The sequence below is a fragment of the Sander vitreus genome, chromosome 9 (assembly GCF_031162955.1).
Source record: "Sander vitreus isolate 19-12246 chromosome 9, sanVit1, whole genome shotgun sequence".
NCBI lineage: Eukaryota > Metazoa > Chordata > Actinopteri > Perciformes > Percidae > Sander > Sander vitreus.
Window position 1 is genome coordinate 20880117 of NC_135863.1, and position 16371 is coordinate 20896487.

Consider the following 16371-nt stretch of genomic DNA (forward strand, 5'->3'; position numbering starts at 1 on the left):
AACTGGGAAATTATCAACGTCCATTATTTCCATGTTTTATATAGCCTATCTATAAGTCTCTGAGATCTAAAACAAATAAGGTCTAGTTTTAACAGTGTTTATGTGCATGACACGCCCCAACATTAGGGTATAATAATAATAATAATAATAATAATAATAATAATAATATTGCCCACACCATTATACCTCAGCCATAACATTAGTGCAGATAACAGCGAAGTACATATGCTTTATGCTGTAGTTTTAGTGAGAGAATTAATTAAATGACTGTCAGTCAAATCATGGACTATATTGCCCTCTTCTGTTTAAATAATGAAACATGTTACACACACACACACACACACACACACACACACACACACACACACACACACACACACACACACACACACACACACACACACAGCAGAGCGCACCATGCTGCCTTTATATTAGCAAGCTTTTGCATTGTAATCAGCTATATCAACTCACATGTAGACATATTATGTCCAGTCCAGTTATTAAAAATTATGAAACAATATTAAAAAAAAACGTGGGTCTGCATTTGTGAACTAACTTTACACAGGTCTTTGAAAACAACTGAATCCTATCTATCCTATATATTTTATTTATAAATCATAATAGACAACCTTTTCCATCAAGAAGTGCAGTGGCAAAATCAGCTGCCCTTTGAATACACAACGCTGTTTTATTGACGTTTCACATCCCAAGTAAAGCCAAAACAAAACACACCATTTTATTACATAATACTGCAATTGCTTCAATGGATTTTTGTGTTTTGATGAGGCTATTATTTGCCACCGTTTGCCACATATGAGGAGCCCCTGGAAAAGCAGGGCTGGATCACCAGAGGGAGTATACATTTGTTCCTTAGCATACTTATTTCCATTTTGCTAAAAGCGTGACCCAACATAGTATATGTGTTTTGGTCAGGGTATGGCGGGTCTATACTTTGACGTCTAAGTGATTTCGTTAGTTACTCATTTTAATTCAATTATGAACATACCTTAGACAAAGCATTAACTCCACATCTCACGGCTTGACGCAGAACCTGAAACGGAGTATTTTGCTCGGACGGGATTTAAACAGACCATGCGACCCGGTCCACTTGTCACCCCATGCTTTACATCAACGTTGAATTTAAACAAATTTTAAGACACAATTTCAAGATATCTCAATACTATAAAAAAGAAATATCATGGGTATCAAAATGATTCGACACGTGGTATCTTTAATGAACACTGAGGCCTATTTTGGAAAAGAGACCTGTCTCTTAGTGTTTTTAAAAAGTTGCACTGTAACTTTAAAACAAGGTGGTCCCGCCCACTTTGTATAAAGCTCTTCGGGCTTTGGTTAAAGTCACACTGTGATTAGCTGAGGATACCAGTCTATCAAAGCAGGCTCTGCGTTTCATTGGTGAGAGACTACCCTTCGTCTCTGACTCTCGCGGTACTGCTGCACGAAGATGGCGGCCGAACTGGTGGAGGCGATGGCAAGTAGAGCTCGGCTAGCTTTGGTTTGATGGAACTGGCGCGTTAGTGTGGTTTGAAACTCAACCCGGTCGTGGGGATACTGGGGGCTTTATATGAATATATTTAAGAGTTTTTCTCCAAGAATTGTAGCGTAATACATTCACAACCAAACGAACTAGCCTGTGTTGCTAACGTAGCTAGGCTGCTATGTAACGTTAACTAGCTAAGCAAGTGCGTTGGTTTAGCTAGCATCACGCTGGCTCTAAAGGAAGACACCGAAATAAATGATGTGACCATAAAAATGCTGCTAGCATTCTTCCCGGCGCGCTACTATTGGGCATTATTTGGCTTATAATGATGTATGTCTGTAGGTAGCCAGTTCGTTTATGAAGCTGTGCACCTGTCAAAATGTCCAGTTGATGATTGAATAACGTTACCGATAGCCCAGTCTGTAGAGAAGCTAGCCAGCCGATCAGCGTAGGCTATATTGTTCAAGTGAGGCAGAAGAAATTGACTTTATGGCCGCATTTTGCACAGTATGGCCGTCACAAGCCTGGACAGCCGCGTTATTGTGCTAATTTAACGTTAATCTAGAGACAAAGCAGTTGTGTCACTGATGCACAACTCAACGATGTCCGACAAAGCTAAAGCTCGTTATACGGCTCAGGTCTTTCCATTAACAACAACATTCCATGATGTGTCCTAGGTTCACATACTCTACGTTGCTGCTACTTTATAAATAAAAAATGTGCATGCAGGCTGTATGTTTTGTCTTAAGTGGCCTGTTTTGAGATACCCGACGCCACTTATTATTTAAATAGTGTACACATGTTAAGTGTAGCTAATCGAAAAGTGTACCCACTGTGGCGAGTAAATTAACCCTTTGTGACAAACGTTTGATTAGCATTTGATTTCGCTAAAAGTCTCAATCAACTCAGTTGATTCAAGGACTAAACATCTGTGCTTGGTATGGTTCGTCTTCCGTTCAAAGTGTGGTTGTCACTGCTACACAAACGAGTTCACCCGTAAACAACCAACAGTAAATGCAAATAATATTTGACAGTGAATACTCGGGAATTGATTGATACAAATGTTGTCCAATAGTTATGGAACATATTGTAATTATGTGTTAGACGTTGGTTAGTTTTAAGGCATATTCTACCTCCGTGGCACTGTAAACAGACTTGGTATATATGTAATCTTTGTGCAAGGCAAACTATACCTGTCTCTTTTTTTAATAAAGATACAATTTGTAGGTTTTACCACTTTTCTTTTTCTTCTCTTTTTTTTGTGTGATCCCTCTTCATTATATTGACTTATATCCTTAAACTAAACACAAACCAGGATGGTCATGCCTTTGCTTCTCATGCTTTTACTGTAGCTGAACCTTGTTGTCAGTGTAGTTTCTGTCTGTGTGTCTTACAGGCCTGTGTAGTGTATATGTATTACAGTGAAATGCAGAGATGCAGTCATACTTTTGAACTGCTGTCGCAGATTCAGGGTTTGTTTAATGGTACCACCATTATTTTTAAGAACTCAGTGATGAAAATGACTAGGCCATAATGCAAGTGGTCAGAATAAGGAGCAGTGTGACTCCTAATTACAAGGCAGGTTCAAGCCTCTGGAGGATTAAAGTGACTAAGGCCAAAAGCTAATTTTAGCAGGAATCAAAAAGTTTGAGACACTGTCATGTTAAATGCTGTATAAGTTAATTGTAAAATAATTGTGGTGAGCCTTCCATGGGCAAAAGTTACATAACTTACAACTTGATGCATTACTGGACCAATTCACAGAATATTAACACTGTTATACTGGAATGTATTTTCCACCTTGGGTTACAGTGGTTACACTTAGAAAATCAAACTGTGAATAACAACTTCAAATGCTTAAAAGTCAGAAGTAGAATAAATCAAAATCCATTAGCATTGTTGAAGTAAATGGTTCTGCATTTAAATTAAGTATCAATATGCCCTGAATTGGGACTTGGTTCTAAAACTTGAGTCTGGATTTGTAAATTCATGGCATTGTCCCTCAAACCGTCCCCATTTACAGACTTCGTTGTCCCTGTATCGTGTTTCTCATGATTTTTGTCTTGTCCTCCCTCTAGAACATGGTCAAAAGTTTCCGGGTCTCAGACCTGCAGACGCTGCTGGCCTCAATGGGCCGCAGCAAAAGTGGGCTGAAACAGGACCTGGTGGGGCGTGCACTGAGGCTAGTGCAGACCGAATACAGCCCAGAGCTTCTGAAGAATGTCAGGCAGCTCTATGAGTCACGCTTTCCCAAAACATCTGGCTGGCTTGCAGCGCGGCGTCCAGAGGGCATCCCAGTTGCCTACTCATCCCTCAGCTCCTCCCCCACTGCCACCTCTCAGGGCGCAGACTACCTCAACGGCATTTCCAAACCGATCCCCACACCGGCAGCAGAGGTCAAGCTGGTGCCACTGCCCTTCTACCAAACTTTGGAGACACTGTTGCCTCCAACAGAGCTAAGTAAGTGTATATAGTTTGAAGTTTCTGTATCCTTGTAATTTAAATAATTTTGTTTAGTAGAAATGTTATCTCCACATACTGTGCTGTTCTTATGATGGGTTTTCTATATACATTTTTACAGTTGACGTGAACAGTGAGAAACTGCAGGACAGTCAATGCATATTTGAGTTAACACCGAACCAAGCAGACCAGATCAGAAATGCAAGGTAAGAAAAGCCTAACTTTCTCCCCAGATCTGCTTGGATAACATTAGCTCAATTTACAAACTCTAACTAATCCTCATTTCAATTTTTAACCTTTTGCTTTTTTAAGTGAGCTTCGTCCAGGAATCAGATCAATCCAAGTGGTTCTTAGGTAAGTATTCCCACTACTTCCCGTTTGAACTTAATAGATATTTAACTATCCTTTTACCTGGAAGGTGCTGGTTCTGCCAGTGACTGTGCTGGTTATCTCACACATTATAATCCCATTTATATGTTTTACTGCAGGAAGTTCTATTACATCATATTTTATTCATTTTATTATCCATCATCATGCTTGCATTGTTTTAAAGTGGAGGCTAGTGGTCTTAAAAATACATGCATAGTGAATCATAACTTGTTGATCTAAACTATTTTATTAGAATTAAAAAATGTATACAAAAAAAGTAGCCGCCCGGCTGGGCTTAAGGCACTTATGGAAAACTCTGCTGAAACAGATTTAGATCTAGTGGTCAGACATTCTTATGATGCTAACCTTTCTCTCTGGTATCACACTCTGTTGCAGACTCTGTTACACAGACTCCATTGGTGTCCAGGAGGACCAGTATCCTCCCAACATTGCTGTCAAAGTCAACCAGTCCTATTGTCATGTGCCGGTGAGTTGATTGACCTCTCTGAGACGAGCCACACCTTTTAGAGTACAAATATGACTAAAGCTTGGCTGTTCTTCCGCTCATGTCAAATAGTTTATTGTAGTGCTGTCAGTTAAACGCGTTAACAGCGTTAACACAAACCCATTTTAGCGGCGTCAATTTCCCCCCGCAAGATTAACGTTCTTTTTGTCATAGCAAACTTTGTAGTATTTTTCGAAATAAAACAACAGGCACACCGCACACACTTGTTTGGGCTTGCGAACCGGCCAAAGAGTAGTAGGCTAACATTACTTTTGAGTGGATGGCGAGTGCGAGACGACGAAATGGATGCCAATTCTGAATGGAAAGTTTACTTTTAAAAAGTTGCCAAATGGTTCCATTGACAAGACCAAAGTGATCTGTGTGTTTTTGTCGTTGTGAACTGAGCTATCATCGCAGCACATCCAGTCTGAAATACCACTTGATACCAAGCACACAGCTGATGCGAATTCTCCGCCCCCTAATCAAAGCCAGGCGACAAAAGCACAAAGCAAGCCGATCCACTTTTCCATGTTGATAAGAGCATTAAAATGAGAAAAAAAATTATTGAACAAAAAGTGGATGGATGGATGCTTTTTAAGAAAGTGAAAAAAGGGTACTAAACAACAGTTGGTGACATTAAAGAACGGCTTGTTTATTGCTAAGGTCATATGGTCAAAATTAAATGATTTAATAATAATGTATAACAATAACTCATTTCACTAGTAAATTGCTGTTGAACGACAAAAACAACAACCAGATAGGAAAAGGACATTTACAATAACTTCAAATGCACCACGAAGCTGTAGTTTACCAGTTTCATTGAACGTACCTGTGTTGTTTCTCCGATGGCAGCTGCAGATTGTTACATCCCGATGTTGAATCCTCTACAGTAAAACAGTCAAACTTTACACCGTTTAGCGTTAGCTGTCAGCATTTTAACCGTTTTTAATCCAGCTACTAGCTAGCGGTAGGCTAACGTTAGCTGCTGTCGAGTATTGTTAACTAGCGTCACATGCAGCAGGGTTTGTGTTTCCTGTAACGTCTGTTTCAGAGCAGCAGAGAGAAGCGCAGACATATCAGTGGCACCAGATTTTCGTCTGTATGCCAATACAATATGGAATGGATTAATCTGCGTTAATTTTTTTTAACACGTTATTTTTTCTTAGATTGATTAATCGAAATTAACGTGTTATTTTGACAGCATATATATATATATATCTATATATATATATATATATATATATATATATATATATATATCTCTCTATATATATATATATATATATATATCTCTCTGAGAAAGCTCCTTCACTTGTTTTCAACAACAATAACAGACTGATTAAAAGAGAGAGAGGGCGAGTGCGATGGACTGAAGCGTATGTTACTCACAGAGTGACGGCCGACTCATTATGAATGGGTCCAGCACGGGTCGAATGCACTTTGGTGGGTCAGCGGTGTTACATGCGTCTTGTGTAGGCTATGAAATGTCTGTATCGTCACTGCGCTGCATTTTTATGAACTATGATATTCTGGCGGGTCACATCTCTCGCCCAGGTCCAGCAGGCTCCGTCTCACACGCTATTGCTCAACCAACTGAAGTTAGTTGCAGTCAATAACTTCTAATGTTTTTTTCGCCCTGGCGGCCGCAATAACAGAGAGTTACCAGTGGAAACACTGGTACCAATACAGGTTTCCCTCGCATACTTAACAATATATAGCTGTGTTAATAACAATTAAAACTGTAGACAAATGTCAGCTTGTGGAGCGGCAGCGCTGTGTCTCTCCATGTTGCAGGTGAGCCATGTGTGAGTGAATGGGGGGGGGGGGGCTGCGCGCAGGAGAGATCCAAACACAGGCATGGCTTTACAGAAGGAATGGGTCATGTAACGCAACATTAAAACATATATCGATATAAACGACATCGCTTCGTTAGTGGAGAGGTAGCAGATGCAAGGACGTTAGGTGCACCGGTGTGACCTAGGAAAAATCTTAGTCGCACCCTTACAAATTTTGGTCGCACTCTAGAGCCCTGGCTTCACAGTTCAAAAAGGGACTGCACAACTAACCCCATCAAGAGCCTAACAACTAATTAGTCTTTTAAACTGTATCTAAGCCCTTCAGAGGGAATTCTGATGCCTGTCATGTCAACAAAGTACTCTAACAATTTTATTAAGATGATATATTGGATAATTTACATCGTTCTTTTTGTTGTGTGTCTGTGTGTTTACAGGGCTATTACCCGTCTAACAAGCCTGGTGTTGAGCCTCGCCGCCCTTGTCGTCCTGTAAACATCACTCCCTGGTTGCATCTCTCCAATGTCACCAACAGAGTCACCGTCACCTGGGGAAACTTCGGCAAGGTCAGAGTCTGATGCTGAATCACGCATGTTGGCGTAGTTTAGGGTCGTGGTGGGGCACCATTGCTAGCTGGTACATGCAGTTTTTTTGTTTCATGGGTCCCACTCAGTTGTTCCTGAGGGCCATGAGCTGAACTACTTTAACTATCGTCTTGATCCAGATAAGCAACTGGGTGATGAATACACTCTTACTCCTGTTGGCACCCTCTTCTTTAGACCTCTTGTCTAAACCAATTAGGAATGAGCACCATGAAAGTTGAAATTAAACACAATAGGAAGCAGGGCTGTACCGAAATAGATAAAAGCTTATTTCATAATGTTGAAATTCAAATTCTAAATCAACATTTGAATGCTGTGGCTATGGCGGCATAAAGTATGATGACATTTGAAGCTTCATTCGAAAACATCCATAGAAGCTTTGAATGTAAATTGGGGGGGGGGGGGAGTGTCATTTGGTACAGCCCTAATAAGAAGCCTTTTTGTATGCTGTTGTCCTTGTGTGATAATAGTGTTTTCTTTATCCCAGAGTTTGGGAAATCCTCCAATCACGATAGCCTACAGTAAGCTTGCACTAAAGTTGCCTGACAGCTGAATAGCTCTGTGTTAAAGCTATAGTGCGCAACTATTTTATATTAAGGAACGTCTGTTACATTCAAGCCATTGCCAAATGAGTTGATACAAAGCTAATTAAGCCTTTCAGCTCCACAAAACTCTGTATTTCTCCCTATGGCTATGTTTACAAAATGGTGTGTTCCAGCGACATTCACATGCAGAAGCTCGAGTGATGCGTTTTTACATCACCGCTGAGAAAGGACATCAGCAGCCTTCAGCTTTGGAGACGAATGACATAAAAAATTACAAGACAATAACCTCTTCTGAAGAGTCCATTATGTTGTTTTTTTTCATCCTCCATGTCCTTGATTTGACTGGTTAAGCGCTACTAGCAGCTTCGCAGAGGAGTGGGGGTGGTGCGCGATCACCGACAGCTTGCGTCATGTGGATGGTCGACAGTGAATTCTTAATAGGGGTGACAGAAACTACGAACTGTAGCTTTAAGTAAATGTAGCCTGCATCAAAACATATGATGTCCATGGGAAAAGGAGTGTCATTACAGCTCTGTTCTGGCACGAAGGTTTGAACAGTATTTTAACAGCCTCCTTTTATTCACAACATGATCAAAATACTGCCGTTTTAGACCAACAGCAGCACTTTAGAAGTACAAATGTTGCTGATTTTAGAGGCAAACCTCTGGTTTGTTTGAAGCGGAACGTGGAAATACGAAATTGATTGCTCTGCATACTTAATCAATGCAAGTCCATAACCTTGTGGTTGGCCCACAAGTGGGGGTGTGGGGAATTTAGTCCATCAAATTCTAAGGTTTTTGCTAAGCATAGTCATATTGCACAAAGATCCCAGAGATATTGAACATTCATTAATAGAAAGAATTTGCTGTGTTTGGTTTCCCTAAGATGTGTGACTTTTGTAGTTGGCCCATATAAATTATGTAAGAGGATATTATCTTGCATTAAATACAGTTATATAATCAGGAGGGTTCAAGAGAGTACATTTGCCTTTTAGTTCTTCTTCACCAAGTAGATTTCCCTTACCATAATAAATATTGTGTATTAAAGTTTCTGTTTTTTAAGTGGCTTTGAGGTTCACTTAGTTTATATGCTCTATTTTAGATTGGTAGCCTTTTGAAATAAATGCTCACAACCTGTTAATCTGTTTTCAGCGGTACTCGGTGGCAGTGTATTTAGTGAGGGTTTTCACTGCAGCAGACCTCTTCAGCCAACTCAAACTCTGCTCTGTTGAAAGTGCAGAACGCTGTCGTGAACGCAGTAAGTATTTCCTTCATACTCTGCCTAAATTATTTTGCAAACGTGACTTTGTAATTGAAAACTACGCTAAGAAGTCATTGACTAAAACCTTTTGTTAGCACTGTTTTGTGTTTTTAATTTCACATGACAATATATTTGTCTGATAAGCTATTATGACGTTATATTTTTGTCTGCCATTGATCTATAGTTCAAGACAAACTACGTTTTGACCCAGAGAGTGAAATTGCGACTACAGGCCTCCGGGTTTCTCTTATCTGTCCAGTGAGTATACCTGACATGTTAAGATGTGGATAGGTCAGTCTTCACTGTCCTGGACATTTTTCTGTTTCTGATCTTTTTCCGTATCAAAGGCCGGTTTCATAAACGTTTGTTCTACTATGAAGCTTTATTAATTTAGCATGCTTCTTCCCTCTCCCACTTCCCAGTTGGTGAAGATGCGGCTCGGTGTGCCATGTCGAGTTTTAACTTGTGCCCATCTCCAGTGTTTCGACGCAGTCTTCTTCCTGCAGATGAATGAGAAGAAGCCCACATGGACTTGCCCCGTCTGTGACAAGCCTGCTCCCTTTGAGCTGCTCACTATTGATGGGTAAGAAGACAGAAGCATGCTCTGACTTGTCCCAGCCCCGCAGCACCATCTTCCTCTCAATAAATTGTGTGTGTGTGTGTGGTCCAAAAACCGGGGAATACAGTATACTTGTGGGGCCCAAAATGCTGGACCCCACAAGGTTAAAGGGCTGTTTGAGGGTTAAGACTTGGTTTTAGGGTTAGAATTAGGTAAGGGTTAAGGTTAGGCATTTAGTTGTGATGGTAAGGGGCTAGGGAATGCATCATGTCAATGACGGGTCCCCACAAAGATAGTGAAACAAACGTGTGTGTGCACAGATGTTGTGGTATTTTAAGGACTCTTCATACAAGCTGAACCATGCACCAACCTCCTTTTTTGTTATCATTTTTAAAGCTTTGAATGTTTTGCATGGCATTAGAGGGTTATCTGTATCCTGTCAGGTTATATTCCAACATTTTTGATCCTGTAAATTGGCTTGTTTGCTGACTCTAACATCTACTTAATGTAACAAGGCTGTAGTTTAGAGAACCATGTAATCGTGGGACTCGAGGGCTCAACTTTTTTTTTTATACGGTACTCATTGCTGCAAGTGACTCTCAAGACAACGTGTGTGTGTGTGTGTGTGTGTGTGTGTGTGTGTGTGTGTGTGTGTGTGTGACAGCACAGTCTCTTTTTCCCAACTTTTCCGCCGTGTGTCGCGCGTACCCGCTCGCGGTGTGAAGCGCGTGTCCGCGCTATTCTCACACATGTAGGGAACCTCGTGAATTAACCTGCAACATGTCAGCTGTTTGGAAATTCTTCAGCGTGTGTGCAGAAGATAACAAGTTTGCAATATGCAACACCTGCAAGGAAAAAGTAGGGCGTGGAGGGATGACACCAAAAACCAAAATCACATTTTTTTTTTTTGTTGGATATTGGACGTGAAAAGAAGGAAATGGTTCTAACATTGACCTTTAGATGTGTGTGAATTTCCCACACTAGGAGTAATTTATATAGTTCTATTTTATAGTGATCCATTATCTGTTCAAAAATTGTTCTATGTTCTGTGCAAAATGTTCTATTAAAGAAGAGAGAAAATATTTTGTGTGCTGTAAAGTGGTTAGAAAAAAATCAAATCTGAATCGGCTAAAATCGGTATCGGCCTAGAAAATTGTAATCGATGCATCTCATATATATATATATATATATATATATATATATATATATATATATATATATATATATATATTAATTACACACATAAACACAAATTAATCTGCAGTCAATTTTATCAACAACAAAAAAAATCATGATAAAAAACTTTTATCCACAGCACTTTGGGCGTGTAGTTTCCTGCAAATTCTAAGCAACTCTCACAGACACTCCCTTACTTTTCACAAAGACTGAAAGCATTGTTACACGTAGGCTTTGCATTCCTTAAATTAAGCTTGTGTGGAAGTCCCTTCTTTAATTCATCTCTCTAGGTTTCACTTATAGAGTGGTGTTTTGAGGCAGAGAAATTCACAGAATTAATTTTCAGTTGATAATAAACGGCTAAGGGTTTAAGCTTATTTTGTTAATTTTCTTCATGGAACGTAACTTGACTCAATCTGGCTATTTAATGAAAATTGTCAAGATTATAGCTATATGGTCATCAGGGTGGCCAAGTAGTTTGAGGATTTAGAGTGACGGACATGATCTGCAGGAAAGGTAAAAAAAAAAATGAAATTTGAGTCATGCAGGCTTTGGCTAGGCTCCTGCAATTGAGTTTGAATGGAGTATTCTGTTCCTTTTCTGGTATGGAATCTGTTTAGTGAGGCGACTCTAACCAGCAGTGTGTGTATTTCAGGCTGCTATCTGAGATTCTGAAAGAGACGAGTGAGGACATTGAGGAGATTGAGTACTTAACTGACGGCTCCTGGCGACCCATCCGAGATGACAAGGAGAGGGACAGGGAAAGAGAACGCAGCAACACACCAGAGTATCCTGTTGTTGATATATGTAAGTGTCAAACCGCTTCAATTTTGCCTCTTTGCCCTTTTTGTGTGTTCTTTTTTTCCCCCGTGCATTAGTTTGCTAGTGCAAATCTTTTTGTAATCAATTTTAAAATGGCCTTAATGTCTGCAGGCATTCCTGAGGCAAATGGTCATTCACCAGCCCACAGCAGCACCAGCGTGGGGATGGCAGGAGGACCTGCTGTGGCACCGGGAGGAGGTGCAGTGGTAGATCTGACTCTTGACTCCTCCTCTGAGGAGGAAGGGGGCGGGGCAGGAGGAGACAGTGAGGACACTGAGGACAGCGCCGACAGTCCTGCCCCGAAGAGGGGCCGATACAACTACGACAAGGACCTAGTCACTGCCTACTGACCCCACAGCTCTGTCCCCTCACAGACTGACACACACACAGAGAGGCAGGGGGCTAAAAGGACAGGAACACAGTAATCCACTAGATGCAACAACCCTCCCTTATGCCCAAACGTCAGAGCCTTTTAGCAGCTCTGGTTATATCCAGTCAAAACAGACATACACTCAAACATGCACTGTTAATGAATCTTCAATCTGGAGTGATTAGGATTCCTCTTTGTACTGTACACCACTGGAAGCAACTCTAACTCTTTTTGGCCAACTGTCACCTTGCAGTGAATATCTGTACCATCCTGCCTCTACTTAAGAGACTGAATGGATCGTGCACCCCACCTCCACCACCACCCTTCCTCCTCTCTCTCCAGACTATTCCCTCTCTACCACCTCATGTCTGTTTGTATTTGACTTGGAATTACAGGCTCTTTTAGCCATGGGCATTCCATGTGTGCGTCTGATTTTTGTCACATTTGTGATGAACAGACAAGTTAAAAATGGAGGCTCCTCCGTAGTTTTTGGTAAAAGGTCAAAAACAAGTAGTGGAAAAGAGCATTTAAAAATTTGGGTGAGGACAAGGCAGAGATATCTGGAGTGTGATGCAAATTTAAATCTCTCCCATTGTGTTTATTTGTTTGTTTAGAGAATTAATTCAAAGCTTGAAAGGGTTTTTTCAGGAATTTATCCTTTAATTATGAAAGGGCAGAACACAATACTGGCCTCAATGTGTGATGCTTTCCATTTATATTTGTCCTTAGTTAAAGAGAACCTACCTCAGTCATAAAAACTTAGCAGACTGACCAGAGAGTAGCTTAGAAAGAAGTGTAGGACAAGAATTGCTTTGTCTTTCTGAAGTCAATTTTACACTGGAGATTTTGTTTTCCTACATGTTTTTGTTTTTTAATTCCATCGTTCCATGCAGCTCTGTTCCCTCTGCAGCAACCCCATCTTTGTTAAAGGGTGAGATAGTTTGTGGATAACCAAGCTAACTAGGCGTTAGTGCATGCAAAATGCCAGAGGTTGTGGGTGGAATGCTTCCCCTCTGTAAAACATAACTGCGGTTATTGCGCTGTAAGTAACAGGATTTATTAGGAGTGATATATCAGCATTGTGTATTGACGTAACTCATCCAAATAACTGTGCGGCAGCTGTGCCAAAGCAGATCTATTTTAGGAATTCACTGACAGGAAATGGTTGTGAGATTTTGGTGCCTTTTTTCGTTGAGTGGTGAAGATTGGAGCCCATTGTTTAAGGCTAGCTGAGCTGGCCAGCAGATGAGACCCCAGTCTGAAGGAAGGTGTTTAGTTTCATTGAGGATTTCCTTAGATGTTTTTCCAGTGGGAGAAATAGACAGAGAAGCAGAATGAAATCTGTGGTAAAAAAAAATAGTAATCAGAAGTGCCGTCATCTTTTTTTTTTTTTTTACCACTTTTTGATGTCCTCTGTCCTCCCATATTTATTGAATTGCTTCCCATTTTCTTAACAGTTGTGTGTAATCTACATATTTGGCTGTAGTTCTGTACAGACAGAACTATTGCTTGCAGAAAGCGGATCACCTCTGCTGCTGTGGTTTGAGTGTTGAGTTATAATTGTTCCAGGCTCATGGCTGTGCTTTTGATGAATGCTCCTTTTCTTTTCCTCTAAATGAAGCCGACCTGGGTCAAAACACCATTCAGAGTACTTTGCTAGAGTGGGTTCAGCATGTCTGACGCAACTAAACTTAATGAAGTGCCAATAAGTGCAACCCCACCACGCTTAAAAGTCATTGATTGGATTACAAATGGTTTTGTGTGGAACAAGTGGGAGTTGCTTCAACCAGCAGTCCCCTCGGCCTCTTTTCAATATAGATAAGGTCACATCTATTTGCTGGAATAGAATTGGACTTTAATTGCAACATGCTGTAGGCTTACAACTAATATTCCTAGTATTGTCAGTATGTGATGGCTGCTCCTCAGAAGGAGACGCGGGCTGCATGTGCAGGCTTTAGGATTTGTCTGCAGGAAGGTCATCAGTGTTTGCTTGAAGATGAGAAAAGATGTTGGCTGTGTTGCTAGAGCGGTTTGCACTTTCATCTGATACTTCATCCCAAGTTTACGGTTTATTTATTTAAAAACCATCATGTAGTGAGTATTAATCAAGGATCCCTGACCATTGTGATCAGATCTCCTCAACCATCTCATGCGTGTGAATCAAAAACAAATGTGAAACTAGAAAAGCGTCGGTCTGCTCCACTGTGAGACACACTGGGTGTGGGTATGTTTCCTTCTATCATCATCATCATCATCATCATCATCCCTTTTGTTATGGTTTGATCAGTATAGAATCTGGTGTTCTTCTCCTTGCTCATAAGCACAGATAAGACATGTACACATCAATACGGAGCCTCACTGTTGCAAGTGCATTATTTGATAAGGTTGATTTGAAAAAGTAGGTTGAGTCAAATCTGGTCTTCCATTTTTTTCTCCTTCTTTTGACATAGTTTACAGAATCAATATACTGTTGAAACATGTTTGATAAACCACACAAAATTGATTGAGGGCACTTTGCCTGTTATACATTAAAGTCTGTCCCTGAAAAGGACATTCTTTATAAGGCGCTTAAAGCAAAATAATGTACAGAACTCTAATACCTGTCTTCAACTAGGCAATTTGTATTTGTAAGTAACTGCGCTATACATATAACAAAAATCACATTGTTCATTTGTTAATAGGTATAGAATGTCATATTTGAACGGATCTCCTAAACTTTTCTTTTCCTTATGGCTAAAGATGAGAGGTGGTGCCGGTTGCTTCTGTGGAACTGAGCCAGATACGTTTGCAGCTTGTTTGGGAGCTGGAGAGAGCTGAGGGTCTGGTCTTTTTGTAGTGGCATCTTTCTTCTTATAATAATGCATACGGTAGCATGGGCAGAGGCTTACAATCCATGATGTAAATGTTTTGTTTGTTGTGTTTTTTTATATGTTCATATTAAAAGACAATAAAATTTAAATAATATTTTATTAAGCCTTGAATCGCCTCCAGTTGTTACTATAGGCAAACAGACAAGAAGAAGCTGTTGAGGGCAGCAGCACCTGAAGCTGATGCCACAGAGGACCGGTTAAGGTTGAGATTGTTCTGTCCTGTACCAAATGCTCAGATCTGGGGACACATTTGATGCCTGTTGAGGATAAAACTGTAAAATTTCAAATGATCGTATTCTAACAGCTGTTATTGATGTGTGGAATTAATTAAAATCAGTTCTTAAAAACATGTCTGCCATTGTTTTATTTTGACAATAGTTAAGTAAACCATGAAACAAAGCTGCTTTTCTTTCCATATATTTTAAAGGTTTGACAAACTGTTAACTTGCTTATACAGGTCAAGGGTAGCACACATACTGCATTTGAAATTGATCCTGTAGGTTTTACATACATATCGGTACATCAGCTAAATTTCAGGCTGCTGACATTATTTTTTTTTTTGTCTAAGAAAACATTTATTCAAACAGCATTATATTTGTCATCTATATTTTTCTTTTGATCACACTGAGGTTGAGCTTTATAAGGATGTAATAAAGATTAACAGGAGAAAGGGAGATGTGCGACAGCCATGATTTACAAGCAACAGAAGATAAATTAGATTATTTATATGTAATATACTATTTTCTATCTATTCTTCTTTCAACAGCACAGGTTGGTGCTCAAGATTGTGACTTCAGGAAAGGTCAGAGGGTCCTGCTTTCTATTCTAGGTGTGTGGATGTGTTGGTTTGTAGCCATGGCCAGATCCCTACAGTTTGGTGCCAGGCGGCTGGAGCCCCTTTATTATGCTTTATTATTTGGTAGAGTTTGTAAATTGATGACAATACAGGCAAGACGTACTGTGTTGCTAAGGGATTCATAGGAAAAAGTCGATCAGTTGCATACTACAGGGGCATGTTCGGTTGAAGAAACTTCTTGCATTTATCACATTGGTTGTCCATTAGTTTTATACTTTGTAGCTCCTGCACCTCAGCTAAGCCTGATACTGGGGGAGCCGTGTTTTTTTCTCTATATTGAAAGAACTACATACAAAAAAAAAAAAATACAACTGCAAATGTTTCACCTTGAAGAAGTGTATTTTGTATTTTTAAACTGAAAATGTAGTGAATCTCTTTTTTCATAATCCATTGTAAATATTCAGTTCCCTCTTGTTACCGCTGGGTGGCAGCTGTACTTCGCAGCTTGTTTACTAACCGCCATTAAACACATAAGAAAGCAGCAGCCGGTGGATACGATTGTTAAACTGGACTAACGTTATACTGTCTATGGATTTGACACATTAAAAACAACATACCGGAGGCGTTATCACAAACTGCAGATGTCGTAAATCTTCTAATACATCCATCTCCCATGAGATTTCTGCATCTCTCGTATCAACTTGTCAGATGGACTCAGTCTCGCGCTATTTATGTAGAGCTCT

General features: G+C 40.1%; 1 protein-coding gene across 1 annotated transcript; it reads left to right on the forward strand.

Annotated features, from left to right (window-relative positions):
- Positions 1–1385: 1385 nt before the first annotated feature.
- pias4a (protein inhibitor of activated STAT, 4a) lies at positions 1386–12617 on the forward strand. Its single transcript, XM_078259195.1, has 11 exons — positions 1386–1492; positions 3580–3961; positions 4083–4167; positions 4274–4315; positions 4727–4817; positions 7066–7194; positions 8927–9032; positions 9220–9293; positions 9458–9618; positions 11426–11577; positions 11704–12617. Exons 1-11 carry the CDS (start codon positions 1466–1468, stop codon positions 11940–11942), a joined length of 1488 nt encoding a protein of 495 aa, XP_078115321.1. The 5' UTR covers positions 1386–1465; the 3' UTR covers positions 11943–12617.
- Positions 12618–16371: the final 3754 nt, after the last annotated feature.